This window comes from Equus quagga, chromosome 2 (genome assembly GCF_021613505.1).
Source record: "Equus quagga isolate Etosha38 chromosome 2, UCLA_HA_Equagga_1.0, whole genome shotgun sequence".
NCBI lineage: Eukaryota > Metazoa > Chordata > Mammalia > Perissodactyla > Equidae > Equus > Equus quagga.
The window spans coordinates 178,877,029-178,892,459 of record NC_060268.1 but is presented as its reverse complement, the minus strand read 5'-3'; the positions used below and the strand labels follow the sequence as shown (position 1 = coordinate 178,892,459).

Genomic DNA, 15,431 nt, shown 5'->3' with positions numbered 1-15,431 from the left:
CTCTAAATCAAGCCTAATTCATAGGTTTAATATCAAAAATAAAGAAATCTAGCCAACATTCACCTTGCTTCTTATATTCCACTTCCAAATCATCAGCGGGTTAATAACTAATTAGAAACACCTTCCACGCAATGCGCTGCAGCCTCAGATGGGAATGAGACGGCCACTTACTTTAGTCGAGCAATAACATTCAGTTTGAAGAATCAAATCAGATTCCTGACCCCTTAATCCCAGGGATGTTGGAGAGTGCAGCAAGGAGGCCAGCTCCCGCAGGGCAAGGACTGGGGGGCTTCCAAGGAAAGGGATGGAGGTGCCACCTGTCAATGCCTCCATTGCCACCGAGCCCAAAGCAGCCATGGCAAAGGTGTGCAGGATGGAGGTGTGGAAAGGTCCCAGACGCAAATCCAGACTGGGAGGTATTTATGGCTTAGCCTCCATCCAGAGAGCCCAGCCCTACAACACACTCACCCACGTTTTCAACACATCCATTCCATCCCACTGCATCACAGCTGAGGGATTCAATCTGATAATTTAGGATTTTCTAGCTCTTGCAGAAAACCCCACTCAGGGTTTCCCCCTAAACACAATGAATCAGGAGAGAAGGCAGTATAATCACAGAAGAGGAGAGAGAGTGGGGACTCCTCTAACCTCCCCTCCCGCCTCTGCATCCCAGGCAGCCCCATGATAGGGATTCAACAGCAACAAATCAGACAAAGTGGGAAAAAGATCTTGTCTGCTATGAAAAATAGATGGCATGCTGAGAAAAGTGGCAAGTGCTAAAAAGCTACCCATAGGGTCGAATAGCTAAGAGCTCCTTCTCCTTCTGGGGAGGATTAATATTTATATTCACAAATATTAACATTTAGCGCTATCCATCCCTTCCTAAGATCCTGTGTATCCATGACACAGAGTTGATGGACTCTGGACCCCAAGCATGGAGAACGGCTTGTAGTGTCTCCGATACAGCAAAGTGGGGAGAGCCTTTTGGAGCGGAGTTTTTGTTTTGAACCATTAGAATCCACTGAACTGAGAAGACCAAGCTGTCAGAGTTTGTTTACTTCTCCTATCAACAAAACTGTAGAATAACACAAAATATTTCACTTTACAATATAATTTGTATCTTCAATTTACTTGCAGCTCTGGGAATTTGACAGGTACCGTATTAAGTAAAAACCCTCCTCAGAAGTCTTATTGCAAAGGTTAACCACAAAACAGCAAGCTCCAGCAGACAGCAGCCTCCTGCAGCTTACAGCCCCGCAGTTAGCATGCAGGCTCGTAGGTATAAACCGGGAGCTCCCGCGTACATTTTGTAGTAAATTTAGAACAACTTTCCATTAAAGAAATCCACTAGCTAATAGATCTTTGAGATAATAAGAGGTGTTATTTGTTCTATGTCTATGTACATCTAGAATTATTTCTTTATGTATCCAAATATAAAAAGGGTAACTGCATTTTATTCCTGGAAAACACCTGCTACAAAAGTATGTCATGTATTTTATGAGTTGACTCTGCAGTAAAGAACATTTCCTACCGATACTCCTCTTTCAGTCAGTCAACCACTGTTTGTTGAGAACCTGCTCCATGCCAGCAGGGCCACTGGGCACTGAGGGGCCACCAAGATGATGAGGAGTGATTTCTCCCACGGAGCATCCAAGATCTACATACAAATGTACTGAATTGCACGAAAACATAGTAAGTCACCTAGAAAAGTGTCTTATATGAGTAGAAATACATAGAAGATGCAACAATCCTATTAACACTTCATTTCTTCTTTTTTTTTTTTTTTGATAAGGAAGATTCACCCGGAGCTAACATCTACTGCCAATCCTCCCATCCCCCGCTTTTTTTTTGCTTGGGGAATATTAGCCCTGAGCTAACACCTGTGCCACACTTCCTCTATTTTTTGTATGTGCAATGCCTCCACAGCATGGCCGACAAGTAGATTAGGTCTGTACCCAGGATCCAAACCTGCAAACCTGGGCCGCTGAAGCAGAGTGTGCAGAACTTTAACCACTCAGCCATGAGGCTGGCCCCAGATACTTGAATTCTATGGAGAAATTATATTAAATATTATCATTTTTTATAGATCTGAAAATGTATTACATATGTGAACTTTTAAAAATTTAAGTATTCCACTGTAAGGCTTTCCTGAAAATGGAGACAAAATATTATTCCATTTTATTTCTGATTTTGTGTCTAGAAAATAGCAGGAATTTCATAAATAATGGTGTAATTCCACATTCAGTCTTCAAGATGATTTCATTTCAAACACTGCATTTCATGGAGCTTCCACACAGAAACAAGGTAAAGCTCCGCCATCTGGACAGTCACCACGCTGGTGATGATCGATTCACCAGCAGGAAGTCCACTCAGTTTCTTTCTGCAAAAGTCTTCAAAAGACAAATTTTTTCAAGAAATTTTTTGAATAAAAAATTTTAATGTCAACCAACAAAGCCAGAAGAGTTCCTGAGTAGGAAAAGCTGTCTGTTACACACATACCTGAAAGAGGGTTCAAGCACAGAAGAAAAATGGGATAAGGGGATAATATCCAAAGATAAGGTGTTAATGTCCCAAATATACACAACTCAATTGAAGGACGCAAGCAATCCAATTAAAAAATGGGCAGAGGAACTGAATAGACACTTTTCCAAAGAAGACACATAAATGGCCAACAAGTACATGAAAAGGTGTTGAATATCACTAATCATAAGGGAAACCCACACAATGAGATATTAGCTCACATCTGTTCGGATGGTTATTATCAAAAGAGAGCCTTGATGCACTGTTGGTGGGAGTATAAATTGGTACAGCCATTATGGAAAACAGTATGGAAGTTCCTCAAAAAATTAAAGATAGAACCATCATATGATCCAGCAATCCCACTTCTGGGTATGAATCAAAGGGAAGAAAAACACTATCTTAAAAAGATATCTGCCCTCTCATGTTCTCTACAACATTATTCACAAGAGACAAGACATGGGAACAACCCAAGTGTCCATCGAAGGATGAACAGATAAAGGAGATGTGATATATATAATGAAATATTATTCAGCTCCCAAAAAGAAGGAAATCCTGCCATTTGTGACAACATAGATGGACCTTGAGGGCATTCTGCTAAGTGAAATAAGCCAGACAGAGAAAGACAAATACAGTATGATCTCACTCATACGTGGAATCTTTAAAACAAACAAACAAAAACAATGAACTTCTCCAGAAGAGACACTTGCTAATGTTTTCCACACATGTCCTATATGCCAGGCACCGGCAGGGTGCCTGGGATATACATTCACATCCCTGTGAGCCCAATGCCCACCTTGTTCCCATTGCCAAGTGAAGCTGAGCCACGCCAATAGGGATCTGCTTTAAAGCTGGAGCACTTGGCAAGGAGTCTTGGGGGCAACTGCCTCCAGTTTTCAGGTACCCCCCTAACACATGAAAGCTCTGCTCTGGCATCTTCAGGGGACTGCTGCTATTATTTATTCTAAGGAGTGCTGGCTTTGCTGGGTCACGTGACATGGAAGGGTGGCTGAGAAATGGGAAATAAAGAGGGTCATTGAAATGAATCGCAAGTATTTCTATTAAGTATTTAACATCACTGAGACTCAGTTTTTGCATCCACAAAATGGGGATATTATTGACATCTTGATCAAATGATTCTTTGGAGTAAGGGGCAGTCCTGAACATGGAAGGATGTTTAGCAGCATCCCTGGATTCTACCCACTAGATGCCAGCAGCGCTCATTCCACTAGTTGACAACAAAAATGTGTCTGGACATTGCCAAATGTCCTATAGGGGGCAAAATCCTCCCTGGCTGAGAACCACTGAAAAGATATCTCAGACAATTCTGGCAAAGCAGCACGCATTCAATAAACATTGGCTTCCTCCTCCTCCTCCCATTCTCAATTAAATTAAAAGCCTAACATCAGAGGGTCTTATACTGCACAGGCTTTCTTCTAAGTCCCAGGAGCGTTGCAGGTAAAAATGTAGGATGGAAGGATCTGGAGAACGACCTTAATTAATAAAATGTATTTCCTCCGTTTTGTTTTGCATTAAGAGAAGTTTCATGCATCACACAGAGAAGGCACTTGGCTTCGTTCCCTGTGAAGTGGAGTACGTCCTCCAGGATTAACTGCCAGCAGGACGGCATCGTCAACACCAGCCAGGAGCTCACAGGAAAGTTGGCGCCGTCTTTGAGAATTCTTAAACAGGCTTTGCCCTTTCAAAACTTTCCTCCAAAGCCAGCCTCCTTAAATAAGAGCCCTGGCTAAGAGCTCTCCATCACTGCCATTCCTTTGAGAGTAGTTTGATTTTTCATCTCTGAATTAAATAAAGAGGCAATTTGAATAAAACCCATCTGTATAAAATATCTATGCTATGTGCAACAAATTGGTTATAAACAACCAGGTAAAATCTGGAATTATGTGCTTTAATTTTAAGCCAAGCTTAATTATTAAGACAGGAGCAAAAGCAAGCATGCCATAGAATAACTACAAGGAAAATATTAAAATAATTTATGAAAACACCATAAAGGATAAACAGAACTCCAACTGGTAGCAAAGCACGGTGCACATGGGGTCCTTTTCCTGCCATGGGATCCAGAGCATCATTACTAGATCCAAGTCAATGTCAGTCTTGAAGACCAGTGCTTCAAGATGGACAACTCAGCCCCAGAGGAATGTCTCACGTGTTTCTCTGGGAGACTAGCCAGAAACGTGCTCTGGTGCAGCCCAGGTCAGCCCCAACCAAGGAGGCAGGCCTGTGCCTCAGTGCCCACAAACTGGTGTCTGAGCTAAAAAATATCTGAGGCAAGACCAATTTCCTTGGAAAGGACGAAGGTTCAAATAGCGTTATTATTAAGTGTATGAGCTGGGGAAAAGGCAGGCATGCTGAGCTCTAGGGAAATTTTCATTCCAGAATGTTTCCATTATACTGACTTTGAATTCCTATTTCTTCACTGAAAAACAATATTTATTTTTTTTCCTTTTGGTCCTTAGCTAGTTGTGTTGTGACAGTGTTTATGTCAATAGCTTCTGTATAGTGTTTCAAAGGAAAGAATTATTCTTAGGTGTGCTTAAAATCTTCAAGCTATTAGGTATGCAAAACCTCAACAGGAAACCAGTAAATTTAAAAAATAAATTAAATTAAAAGTAACAACATTGACTAAAACCCAAGGCTTCAAAGGAAGGAAAAAAGATGCTGAGAAGAAATAATCCAGGAGTCTCTTGAGCCCGAAATGCTTTATATCTGTGCTTTCAACTTGCACAAAGATTTCAGCTGCACGCCCTTTCTCGGGAGAAGTGTTTCCTGGGAGGCAGACAGAACAGGAAGGAAAACACACAGTCCTCCCCAACTCTACCATCTTCAGGCTGGGGCTGGGGCCAAGGTCCTTGAGGCAGACCCCAGCAAGTGGGACCTCCACCTCTCTCTCTCCCATCCTAAAGCAAATGGTACATTTTCTCCGATCCACAGACCTAAGGCATAGTGCTGGCAAGGACTAAAATTCTTCCACAGCAGTGACACCAAATGGCACTGTACCTGCAAATAGCCTACCCTGCAAAATTGCTTTCTGAGCATTACCATGATTTATCCCTAAGAAACCTGGCCTCTCAAAGGTGGAATCCCTTTCTAAGGCTTAAGGCTCTTTCCTGTCCTGACTACATGCCAAATTAATTTTGGCCGAAACATCATTGAGCTTTCCATCCTGGACTCTGATACATCTGACGAATACTATGCAGGAGTGGGAAATGTATTATATTTAAAAGGAGAGAACTGCTGGGTCACAAAAATATGTATGGAAAATTTACCTTATGAAAGGAGCCACACATGATTATAAATGATTATAAATGTCTATTATGTACATTAGGTTGGTGGAAATGTAATACACTACATTAATGGATTGAGGAAAATGCTTCCTGGTCAAAAGATGCCTGAATCATAGGTGAGAGGAGAAATAGAAGGGGCAACACAGAAAGGAGCCAACGCTGCCGTCAAAAGGTGATGAACTACGCAGACGGTGCAAACATCATCTTGGACTGCTCTGGGACAGTCTCCACGTGGCCATGACCAAAAACATGAGTGACACTTAGACGCAGGAAATAAATAGCAACAGGATCTCACAAATTCTGAGTTGGAATGCAATTTCAGAGTTTGAAAGGACAAAGGGACAAACCTAAGATTAACTTGATTCTAGATAAAATAAACCAGACAACAGTTTTTGACTGGTGGTCTCCAATGTTTAAATGGTCAATATCTAGACAAGACTAAATTGGGCATGTCAGCAAAATCCATTATATTCAATAAACTAGTCTTTCAGACAGGTCCAATTATCAGTTATGGCCAACCTCGGTTATGGCCAACATGCTGACTGGTAACATCTTAAGCATTTCAAAATTGAAATAATAATCTCTTCCATTTTCGGTGGGCAGAATTGTGAGTTCTCAACTGATTCTTTAACTATGATATTCTCTTGCTCAATGTGTCATATATAAGGATCTACATCATAAATTGTCCATCTCCCTTGACAAACTGCAAGGATCTTCTTTATCATCCAGTGAGAATTTTGTGATCCATTATATTTTCCCTTTGGCCTTGACTTCCAGGCAGCTTCACGTCTTTTGGCTTCTAGAAAGCTTCAAATTTTCTCTATGTTTTTACATGTTCTATTTTATATTCATGGTCTATGAATCATTCTTTGTAAAGCATACCAAGTCCTGTATGAAAGTGTATAGAATATAAACCACAACTTATAAACATAATCTCCTTTAAGCCTCAGCTTAACCTGAAAGAAAGTGGGAAGAATGAGACACAAAATCTGTGGTAATAAAGAGGGACACATGAGAATGGTTGACAGTCACAGTTGCAAACTCTGATAGCTCAAAGGAAGTAAAAAACATTGGTTTCATTTATTTCTCACCCTGAGGGAGAAGGACACAAGCAGCAAGGCCTCACGAGAATTTGAATCAGGGTAGTTGAATTTTTAAAAATTCTGTCGCGAGTCTGACTAGTTGACAAATGTAGCAAAGGTTTTGTTGCAAGTGATGCAGTCAATACGAACAAGAGAGCTCCGTCTAAAAGTCTGAAAATTATACTCAGTCCTGCCCCCTTTTTCACCCACTGCACACTGTAGAAATGCCTTTCTCAAGCGAAATTAAAGCAGTTAATAACAAATGCTTTCTTCAAGCTGAAAAAGAAATTCAGTCAAACCAAAAGACTCATTTCCTACCAGGTCACTTCTATGCCTTAAAATTCTAGTCGGGGATTATTAGTGTACAAACACCCTACCGGGATGAATTCAAGCCCTAAGACTAGAAGAAAGACAAAGAAACTCAAACAAGTCAACAACTAGAGAGAACTATATGATAGCCACACATATCTCTTCAACATTAGACTATGCTACGCTCACCACAAAGTGTAAATCTGAAAAATTTAGATAATGAGTTCACTGATGGATGCCAGCACTTAAATGCTAACAGTGACGGCCTGTGCTTCCAATACAACCTGAGATCTTAAATGGAGACTTAGCATTTGCTTCCCACTGGGAAGCCGAGAAAGCGGTTCTGGAGGCTAACACACAAACACACTTCTCCTGTGTCTGAAGTGTGCTTATCTTAAATGTCATCCTGCCGTCTGGCACTATCATATCCTAGATATGAGCTAGAATGTCAGGCCACCGCCAATCAGTTACTATCTTGAACACAGCAACCAAATGACTGGTGTCCTTTGGGGTATTCATTATATCCTATAACTTGGATTCCTGATTTACAAGTTGTTGCACCAAAACTAACAGGCGCTATCTTTAATTACATTTTACAAGCCCCATGAATTGAAGGAACAGTACATCTGCAGGGACAAAGCTGAACAAGCACACAAATATTTAAGAGACCACAGAGGCTGATTTTGTCCATTTCTAAGCTGTGGGTGGTCAAACTGCATGTCCAGCTGTGCCATTAAAACTTAAATACAGACTCCAGAAGCTTCTGGGAATCACTACTTATCCTATGGAGGCAAGGAAGTCTCTGATGCATGCCAGGAGGAGGAGGAGCAGGGAAGGCTGGCAACATGTAAGATATGAAGCTATTAAGTTATAGGCAAAAAACAAGAAAAAGACAATCAGATAATGACATAGACACAATGTTCTATGGCATCTATGTAATTTCTATAGGAATCATTTGATTATAATACTAGTGAGACCTTGTTCTTTTAGAACTTCACAGCAGGACTCCATAAAGCTCGGTAAGGAACAGGACCCTCTTTTAATAGCACAGACTTCTAATGGTACCAAAACAGTATGTAGGAACATCTTGACCTCTGGGCTTAAAATTCACTCAGGGAAGTAGTAAGTTTTGTGGAAAAGCTGTTAGGATTAAAAAGAGGACTAGGATTAGTTGTTAGGATTAAAAACAAAACAAAACATTCTCTGGGAAATAGAAGGACTATGCAAGGCGGCAGGGTGTGGACACGGGCGTGGACAGCCTACATTTAAATACTGGCCCTACCACTTCCCAGCTATGTGGCTTTTGGAAAGTTACCAAACCTTTATGCCTCAATTCCCCCATCTGTAAAGTGGGCATAGAAACAACAGCTGTCTCAGAATGTTGCTGAGGGTGTTAAGGACACGATTACACGCAATATCCCCACTGCCGTGACTCGCACATGGAAAGCACGCCAAATGTTGGGTCATCCTTAGCCCTAGGACGTGAACACGTAACAGATGACAAAGAATGAGTGCATTAAATAACAAATGAAATAAACTCTTCATTCTGAAACTGGCATTCAAGCAAAGATGGTAAAGAAAACTGAAGGGTCATCAAACCACATGTCTTGAGATAGCTTTAAGTTTTACCTAGTTGGCTGCATGAAGGCAATACCCTCTCCAAACATCCAACTGATTCAGCTTCTAAAAACCACTATTGTTTATTGAACAGAGGAGCAGCATTTGGGGGTAGTGGGATGCAGGCGTAAAGATTACAATCATCACAGCCCAAACTTCGATCAGAGTCTAACATGCCTCTTTGGTGGCATGCTCTTCTGCTATTCATGTTGGCTTGGGAATTGTTCTTGTGGACAGTGTCAACTGTGACGGGAATGCCAATTTGTTTGAGCTTCTCAGAGTCAGAATCTCCAAAAATAAAAGTGTCTTTACCTGACACCAACAAACCCACACATACATGTACACAGACACACACAGACAAGTGCATGCACACATACACCACACACATAAACCACATGCATGCACACACACGCATAGGCATGTGCACGCACACACGGTATCCACATACACAGGTGCATGTACACAAACATCATACACATGCACACACACCACATATGCACACGCACTGCTCACCCTTAGGAAGCTCCGATGGAGGAAACACTGTCAGCTGGAGACTTGGCCTCAGAGTACTAGAACGCTAGATTAGACAGTTCCACATGACATTTTGTGCACAATGTAAAATAAACCACAGGGATTTCACATTCAGAGTGTTTCCCTTATCAAGATGTCTTTTAAGGCTGTAGCCTGTATGCACACTGAATAAGAGAACAGGATGGACTTCCGGCTCCAGGCTTCAATTCCATTATCACCTACACAAGCCTTTATCCTCAGAAGCCTCCATCATATCCTTCACTAAGAAGATACACTAAACTGGAGCTTCTCCCTCGTAGTGTCCTTTCCGAGAAAACAAAAACTCTCCTCCTACGGCTGAGGTGCAAAGGCTTGAGTCCAAGATGCCACTGCACACCTGCATCTCTGTCATTCAACTGGGCCCTGCAGAGGTACACTGGTGAGTAGGGACACAGGGACAAGCTGGCTCTGGTATGCGGGGGATGAACAATTCCAGTGAGCACAGGTCAAGCCAGTTCCTCACCCCAGAAACAATAAAACATCCTGGGAGAAGCTGGACAGGGTCTCTGGAGAAGAAAGTGCTGGCCGCAGTGCTCCACGGTTTAAACCACAGACACGTGGCTTTCACCCACATGCAGTTCTGGGGCGACGCTCAGATACTTCTGGGTTGGCGGTAGGAGGCAGTTGATAGAGTAGCAGAAAGAGAGAATGATGCACCAATAATGCTAAAACTGAAAACAGATTCTCAATCATCATAAAAATAGCATAAAACTAAGTAAATAGAGTACGGCTATACCCTCCTAGATGAGTGAATGTATCTTGGTGAGTCCCCTGGGAGTAAGGGCACCAAGACATACAGCTTCAGGGAACTCATCACATCTGACCTTTGCAGGAGCAGTATCCCCCAGGGGTATGGAAGGCACAGCACGGGTGCCAGGACATGGCCACTCTGCAGGGGAGATGCAGAGCAGGTCAAGTCCACGTGTGGGGTCAGGAGGCAGAGAAAGGAGTCCACACTCGCAGGTTCCCCCACTCTACCCCAGGGGCCTGCCCTGCTGGCCTGATGCAGCAGCGCCCTCCCGTTCTGGTCAACAATGTAACGGGGTCTGTGGTTTTTTTACTGATGTGGCAAATTAATCTGCCCAGTCTAGTTAAAATGCAGAAGCCACGAGTGACTTTATTGCTAGACAGCAACGAGTGGTCTGTCATTTTTGGCTGTAGCCCACAGCAGAGCAAGGAGGATATGGGTCCACACGCTGATCCAGGACAGTTGGTTTTGTTTGCTGTTGATTTGTTTGTTCGTTATGTGAAAAACAGGCCATTCGAAACACAAACACTGCAGCCCTTCAGTGTAATTCTAAATTGTCACTCACAAAAGTTAATCTTGACAGAGAAAAAGAAGAGAATACTAGTGCTTTACTTTAAGTCTCTCGTTTTCTAGATGATTCAGATGCCAAGAGAGCCACGTGAATAATCTAAAGTCATACAGCAGGTGGAAACGCGAGAAGCCGAGGCCAGGACCCCACCCTGATGCCCAGGCCATGGCTGCATCCCAGCTCTCAGCTGCTTCCCCTGGTCCTCTCCACTGTGAGCGCTCAAATGTTGCCTGATGTGTGGAAAGAGGTTTCAGTCACAGCAACGTATGACTTAAGACGGACGACACTCACTCGGGCTTAATCCTAGCGGAAGCACGCTCAGAATCCTGCAGCTGTGGTGCCCAAGACTAGTTTTGTCTGTGCGGTCCCAGAAAGCAGCAACCACAGGAAAGGCTCCTGCTGCTGAGGATTTTCCACAAGGTGGAGAAAAAGCATCAAATGAAGGGCAAAGCCATCAGGGAAAACACAAATTAAAGCCACAATGAGACACACTCCATACCCACCACAACGGTTAAAAAGAAAAATAGTGACGACAGCAAATGCTGGTGCAGGCGCAGAGAAACTGGATCCCTCTTCCATACCTAGTGGAATGGACAGGGGCACAGCTATAGTCTGGCATTTTCTTATAAAGCTAAACGTGTAACTGCCATTTACCCAGCATTTGCACCCTGGGGCATTTGTGCCCGAGGAATGAAGATTATGCTCACACAGAACCTGTATGTGAATGTTCATAACAGTTTTATTCATAACAGCTCCAAGCTGGAAATGGCCCAGATGACCTTCAACAGGAAAATGGATAAACAACAAACTGGTACATCCCTACTGTGAAACACTACTCAGCCATGAAAAGGAACAAACCTGATACACAACTTGAATGAATGTCCAGGGAATTAAGAAGAATGAGAAGAGCCAATCCCCAAAGGCTACATACTGTAAGATTCCATTTATACAATTTTGAAATGACAAAATTTTAGGAATAAAGAAGAAATTTGGGGTTGCCTAGGATTAGAGAAGGTGGAGCTGCGGGGAGAGGAGGGTGGCTCAGAAATGGGTAACAAGGGGGACACTTGTGGTGACAGAAAGGACAAGTAAAACTGGGAAAATCTGAGCAAGATCGTGAACTGAAGCAATGTCAATGCCAGGGTTGTGGTTGGTGCTATACTTTTGCAAAACGTTATCACTAGGGGAACCTGGGTAAAGTGCACAGAAGATGTCTGTGTATTACTTCTTACAACTGCACTCCGTCTAAATCTACAATTATCTCCAGAAAAACTGCAAGAAGAAAGAAGGGAAAAAAAGAAGAGGTCAACATAAATTTCTCCTAGAAATCGCATGTGACTGAGAACACGATGAGCTCTGTTGGTGCTAAGAGAAATTATAAAACCCAAGTGCTGGAAAATGAACCAACAGCCCTCACAGGGAGATGAGAAGCAAGGCATAAGTTTAATATTTCATAAGTATGAAAAAACGCTCGTGATTTCTTTTAAAGCTGAAATATGTGAAACGCAAACAAACACTTTCAAAACCCAGCACAGTGCTGAGAATCCCTTTGGCTAATAAACACATGTGGTTAAAATGAGATGGCAAACTGATGGCAAACAGTGCCTCTCTGCCCTTGACAAAGACCAAGGGTGGCTCACGTTCAGCTTGGTTTTCCTCCAGGGGGCAGAGCTCAAGGTCTTTGTGCCAGCACCTCCTGTTGGCATAAGGAAATCACCCAATCTCCAGGTCCCGTTCTTCAAATAGCTATTTGCATCCCAGAAGGGGGAGCCCCCATGGTATCCAGGCAACACCACCAGCACCCCCCAGACATGAATTAGGTGCCTCATAAAAGACGAGAGTGTTCCTCCCTGTACTTACTTATTCTGCATCATGTTCATTATCACCCAGTCGAAAGGGTAGACGTTCTTCCCAATGAGGTTCTTAAACATGATGAATGTTTCCATCAGGAAATCCTGAAACAAAAACCAAAACATTGAGACAGCCCACCAAGAAAGAGGGGAAAGCCAACGCCCTCCTTCAATAGCTGCATTATAAATGACCTCATTTTTGTTAGCTGAATGAAAACATTCTAGAAAGTAATGAAGATGTATTTCACAGGAGCGTGTGTTACTTTTATCTTTCTGTTTGCCTGAGCACTTCCTGCCCAGGAGAACTTTCTCAAGGATACATTTGGAAATAGACCCTGGGTATGTCTCTCTAATAGTTATAAAGAGTCAATCCCCAAACATGCATTCTTATTCTTTCTGCTTATAGGAAAACATATCTCTTACAAACATAACATGCAGGTTCCAGCCATTTCTTATATTCACTCTACATCCATTTTTCATTGTGAACAGAGCCTATCAGGTTGAATATGCCACATAATTATCCATTCCTTTTTCTTATGTAATTTAACAAACAAAAGGCTCAAACAGGAACTCCTGCCATTGGCACATGTTCAGCTTGCTGTAAACCATTTGAGCATGTGGTCACTTTGCCAGACTCTTGTATATAGCAGCTACAGCCCCGGTTAGGGACCTGGGCAAAGTCAAGAGGAAAAAGTCAGCCCAATGTCCTCCAAACTCCGCTCACACGTGCCTTGACACCAGGCCTTGTGAGCAGGAGTGTTCCAGGTGTCCCCCTGCACAATGAATGGCTTCTCTCTCCAGTTTAATTATTGAAATTCAGATTTCACGACCTAAGTTTCCCCACTTTGTCAAGAGTTTCACATTTTAATGACCAGGTTGCATATTTTGCCAGCTGAGTGCCATAATTTACTCACATCTCCATTTGCATGAAATTGCTGGCTTTCTTGCTGATCACTCCTCAAAGCCTAATAATTGAGATACAGGGTCTGGGTTTTATTATTCTGGAAGAGAAGCCTATTTTTCCAACTCCTTGTTTTTTTCTTTTCTAGGGAACACAGTCCCATACTTCATTAGTATGGCTCAGCTGTTAAATTTTAGTACTTTGCTGATCAAACAAAATGCTGCATATTGTGGGAGATGAGGTTTTGCAAGGCTTCCTTGTTGGTCTGCATAATTTACTAGCCATGGCGGTGGTCCCCATCACTGCATTTGCCTAGAATGGCTGATGAGGCTTAACAGACTAGTACAGGATTAATATGGGATATTTTGTGCAAATTTCATCATTCTACACCAATCCATTCCTGCCGCATTTTTTAATGTCATTGTTCAGAGGATGCACCATATAGTAGGGGGCACCTCTAACAATAGCAATCAGCGTATTCTATACGCAAAATCTTCTTGTCGTAAACCAATCTGCTTCTGTCCATCCCTATCCCCACCCACTTGAACAGACAGTCATCCTTTCTCACTTGGACTGCCAGTGGGGAATCCTAACTCATCCACCTATGTCCACTCTCGGTCCCCACACTTCATCCAGAGTGACCTTTTCAAATCGCAAATCTGGTCAAGGCACCAATGCTTCCCCAGTCTCCACTTAAACCACAGCCCCAGAGGCTTCCCAGTGTTCTTAGATTAAAGCCAAAGCACCTGGACTCTCAGAAGTAGGAAATCACCATTCTGCTATGCCAGAGAAATAAATGTTTCAGACAAGGACCATCAACGGATGCCAAACTCACCAGATGAAAAGACTGTCAGCAAATAGGATACTTGCCAACTTTCTGTGGATGCCAAAGTATTACCCAAAGATTACATGACTATTGCAAAGGGGTGTGTATCTTCACATAGAGAGATCTGGCAGTTACTCCCTTTTAAGCAAGCAATGGAACTTAACATCATCAGTAGTGGTCAGCCTGGCATTCCCAGCCTCCCAATGGACACAACAGGGAGTACATACACCATCTCTGAAGCACTCCTGCCAAAAGGATGAACTTGAATTTTAGACCAAGCTTCCAGTTTGCAGGACATTCAGAGGGATGGAGAAACATCTGAGAGGCATTACCAAGCAGAACTCAAAAATTCCCGAATGAGGGATATCTGCAAAGCTATTGGCTTGGTCCCTTCAAAAAACTAAAAAAGCAATGCCATGAAAAGAAGAAAAACAAGGTGATGGACCTGTTCTAGAACAAAAGGGATTAAAGAGACACAACCAAATGCAATGGGTGAATCTGGACTGGATTCTGATTTGAGGAAGCTCCTAAGAAAGAAAGACTGGGAAGAATTGAAGAAGTCCAAATATAGATGGTATGAGGGGATGGTTGCCGTGTTCTGGGAGGGCAACAGGGCCATTGGAGACTGTCTTCATTCTTGAGAATGTTTGCTGAACACTTAGGGGAGGAGCACGTTTCTCACATCCTTCCAGGATTTCGCTAAATAGAGGTACCGGGAGATACACGAAGGAGGCAAATATGGCCAAGCGCCCGCAACTGTTGAATTCAGGTGATAAGAATAATAGTTTTCATTGTACAATTCTTTCAGCTTTTCTGTATGTCTGAAATTTTTCATGATAAATAGTTAGAGGGAACAACACATGGGAGACTGGGGGAATCAGCAAGAGATCAGTAGACTGCACCAACGCCAACAGTCTAGTTTTCATATTGTACTCCAGTTTGCAAGACAGTACTATTGGGAAAAACTGGGTACAGCATACACAGACCTCTTTGTATTATTTTTCACAGCTGCATGTGACTCTACAATTATCTCAAAATAGAAAGTTTACTCAAAAAATCAATGCTTTAAAAAAAATTTAAAACAATTAGGGGAAAAAGGGAAAATAGATGACACAGAAAGTTGAAAACACACAAGCAA

At 42.5% G+C, this 15,431-nt stretch overlaps 1 protein-coding gene across 2 annotated transcripts in view; it reads right to left on the bottom strand.

Annotated features, from left to right (window-relative positions):
• The window catches only part of DOCK1 (dedicator of cytokinesis 1), a 502,522-nt gene that overhangs the window by 172,961 nt on the left and 314,130 nt on the right, over positions 1–15,431 (bottom strand). For both annotated transcript variants that reach the window (XM_046651107.1, XM_046651115.1), the window contains exon 29: positions 12,577–12,671. In XM_046651107.1, coding sequence (XP_046507063.1) covers positions 12,577–12,671 — 95 coding nt within the window. The remainder of the gene's footprint in view (positions 1–12,576; positions 12,672–15,431) is intronic.